Here is a 2,261-nt window from a genome sequence, read left to right as displayed (position 1 = left end):
AAAAAAAACCGAGACATTCGCTTTAAATCCTCCAGAAAAACACAAAACACGTTAAACACGTGTCATGTCAGTGACTCACAGGTGCGTCCGTCGGTGGAGACGCTGCTGACGTAGCCTCCGCTCCAGGTTTCCACGGTGACGGTGTAGAGTCTTCCCGGCGTCAGGGACGAGAAGTCGCACTCGCTGTGTCCGGTGGAGACGCTCTTGTTCTGCAGGACGCTGTGGTTGTAGCGGATCAGAACCACGTAACGGTCCAGATCTCCTGCCGCGTGACGCCAGTACACCTGAACACAACATAACACTGCTGTCATACTTCTGTAGTACCGATGGTACTGACAATACTGTTAAATAAATAAGAATTATTTATCTTAATTAATCATTTTCAGGTAAATTCTATAAAAAATTTAAAAATATTTATTAGCTAAATGTATCTGTGAATGTGTAAATACATGTGAACAGACACAGTGTATTTACACAAACAATTGTTTTTTTATTGTTTTTTATTGATTATTGTTGTCAATATCTTCTTTCTTTTGTTATTGTTTGTCTTGTCTTATCAAAATCAATAAAACTAACCATTCAAAAAAAAAACTATAATACTAAAAAATTATTTTTTCAATTACAAAAATAAAAATTGAAAAATAATAAAAAGTTATGATGACTAACACACCTTAAGGAAGTCGTCTCTTGCAGAGTGAACAGCTGTTGGGTTTTGCACAGTGGCAGGTTCTGCAAAACAAACAAGAAAATAAAGAACAAAATTTAAAAATATATTTATATAATAAAGCCTATTATTATAATTATATAATTATATATTATATATATTATAATTATAATTATAATTTAAATACAACATTCAGATATGTTTACTATCATCTCGACACAGTTTGTTTGGTTACTTGAGGTAAGAGTTATGTAACTGTTATTACAATACAAAGCCTATAAAAATAAATTCATTAAAATGAACTGTAAACTCCAATGCACGTGCCAACTATGATACAAACATAAAGGTAAATACAAGTACAGTAAAACACAATTAACATAAATGTAAAATGAGTAAATTATCCCTCCTTACGTGTTCGTGCTTGAACCGTGGTGGCGTTCTCCAGGCCGCCGCTCCTCGTTACTATGACAACCGAGTACAGTCGCCCGGCGACCAGCGAGCTGAAGGAGCACTCGGGCGGCGAGGCGCGCGACACGGCGAGCGTGTGCACGGTTTTATCGCGCTCCTGAAGACGGACCAGGTAACTGTCCACCACGCCCACCGCCGGACGCCATGACACATGCAGAGCGTCCGATTTGCCGCCGTTAGCAACGGTTACCTCGGACACGGACGCTGGGTCTGAAAAAAAAAAGAAGATTTTCTTTATTATTCTTGAAAAAATAAATGTATAAACAATAAGTGGTTTGAGTGGTGGGAAAAAAATTTAACATATAAAATCACACATCAGTACACAGATTGTAAATAATATAAACAATACAATAAATTCATAAAATAAATAATATTGTAATGCGAATTGGTCTTAAATTTGGTCTTAAATTTAAATTTATTTTCTTAAAGGATTTGTACAGTCAGACTGTTAACTTACGATAACATCAGTGACATTTACTCTTTTCATAACGTATCTACCATTCTCCACTTCACCTCTATTACTGTACAAGGGTCGTATTTCAGCAAGCTAACGTTAGCTTTGAGCGTTAGCTTTGAGCGTTAGCTTTGAGCGTTAGCAACACAGCTGGCTGAGCGGTGGAATCATGCTCTGACCATCACACTGAGCTAATACAAAGGAACATAGTCCGTATTTAAATGCCATCTATTGACCAATAGAAGGTCATCTGAGGAGGCTCGGGGCGGGGTTTGTTTTGCCAACATGTTACACACACACACACACACACACACACACACACACACACACACACACACACACACACAGAGTCTGTCCTGAAAATAATAATAACTGGGAACTGGGACATTCTGTGGGAACACAATAGGTTCTCTGAGCAGGAAGGTGTGTGTGTGTGTGTGTGTGTGTGTGTGTGTGTGTGTGTGTGTGTGTGTGTGTGTGTGTGTGTGTGTGTAGCCTTTGAGCAGGGCGTCTTTGTGTGTCTGGAACATTCCAAACTTTCCTTCTGGTATTTCAGCTATTGTTCTAAAGACTCTCTGATGTTATCACGTAGAAATACACAGACACAGACACACACACACACACACTCACACACACACACACACACACACACACACACACACACACACACACACA

The 2,261-nt window shown here is 38.8% G+C and overlaps 1 protein-coding gene across 1 annotated transcript; it reads right to left on the bottom strand.

Moving 5' to 3' along the window:
• Positions 1–79: 79 nt before the first annotated feature.
• On the bottom strand, positions 80–1,342 carry LOC111651074 (receptor-type tyrosine-protein phosphatase beta-like; the record flags this gene model as incomplete). The annotated part of the gene is made up of 3 exons (XM_023401029.1): positions 80–284; positions 671–729; positions 1,076–1,342. Coding segments are annotated over 3 exons (531 nt in total), but the record flags the coding sequence as incomplete, so codon positions are not given.
• Between the last annotated feature and the right edge of the window lie 919 nt (positions 1,343–2,261).

This window comes from Seriola lalandi, unplaced genomic scaffold, assembly GCF_002814215.2.
Source record: "Seriola lalandi dorsalis isolate HSWRI2012SDOR001 ecotype SW California unplaced genomic scaffold, Sedor1 jcf7180002053367, whole genome shotgun sequence".
Lineage (NCBI taxonomy): Eukaryota > Metazoa > Chordata > Actinopteri > Carangiformes > Carangidae > Seriola > Seriola lalandi.
Note: the sequence above shows the minus strand (reverse complement) of the source record. Positions and strands in the feature narration are given on the sequence as shown.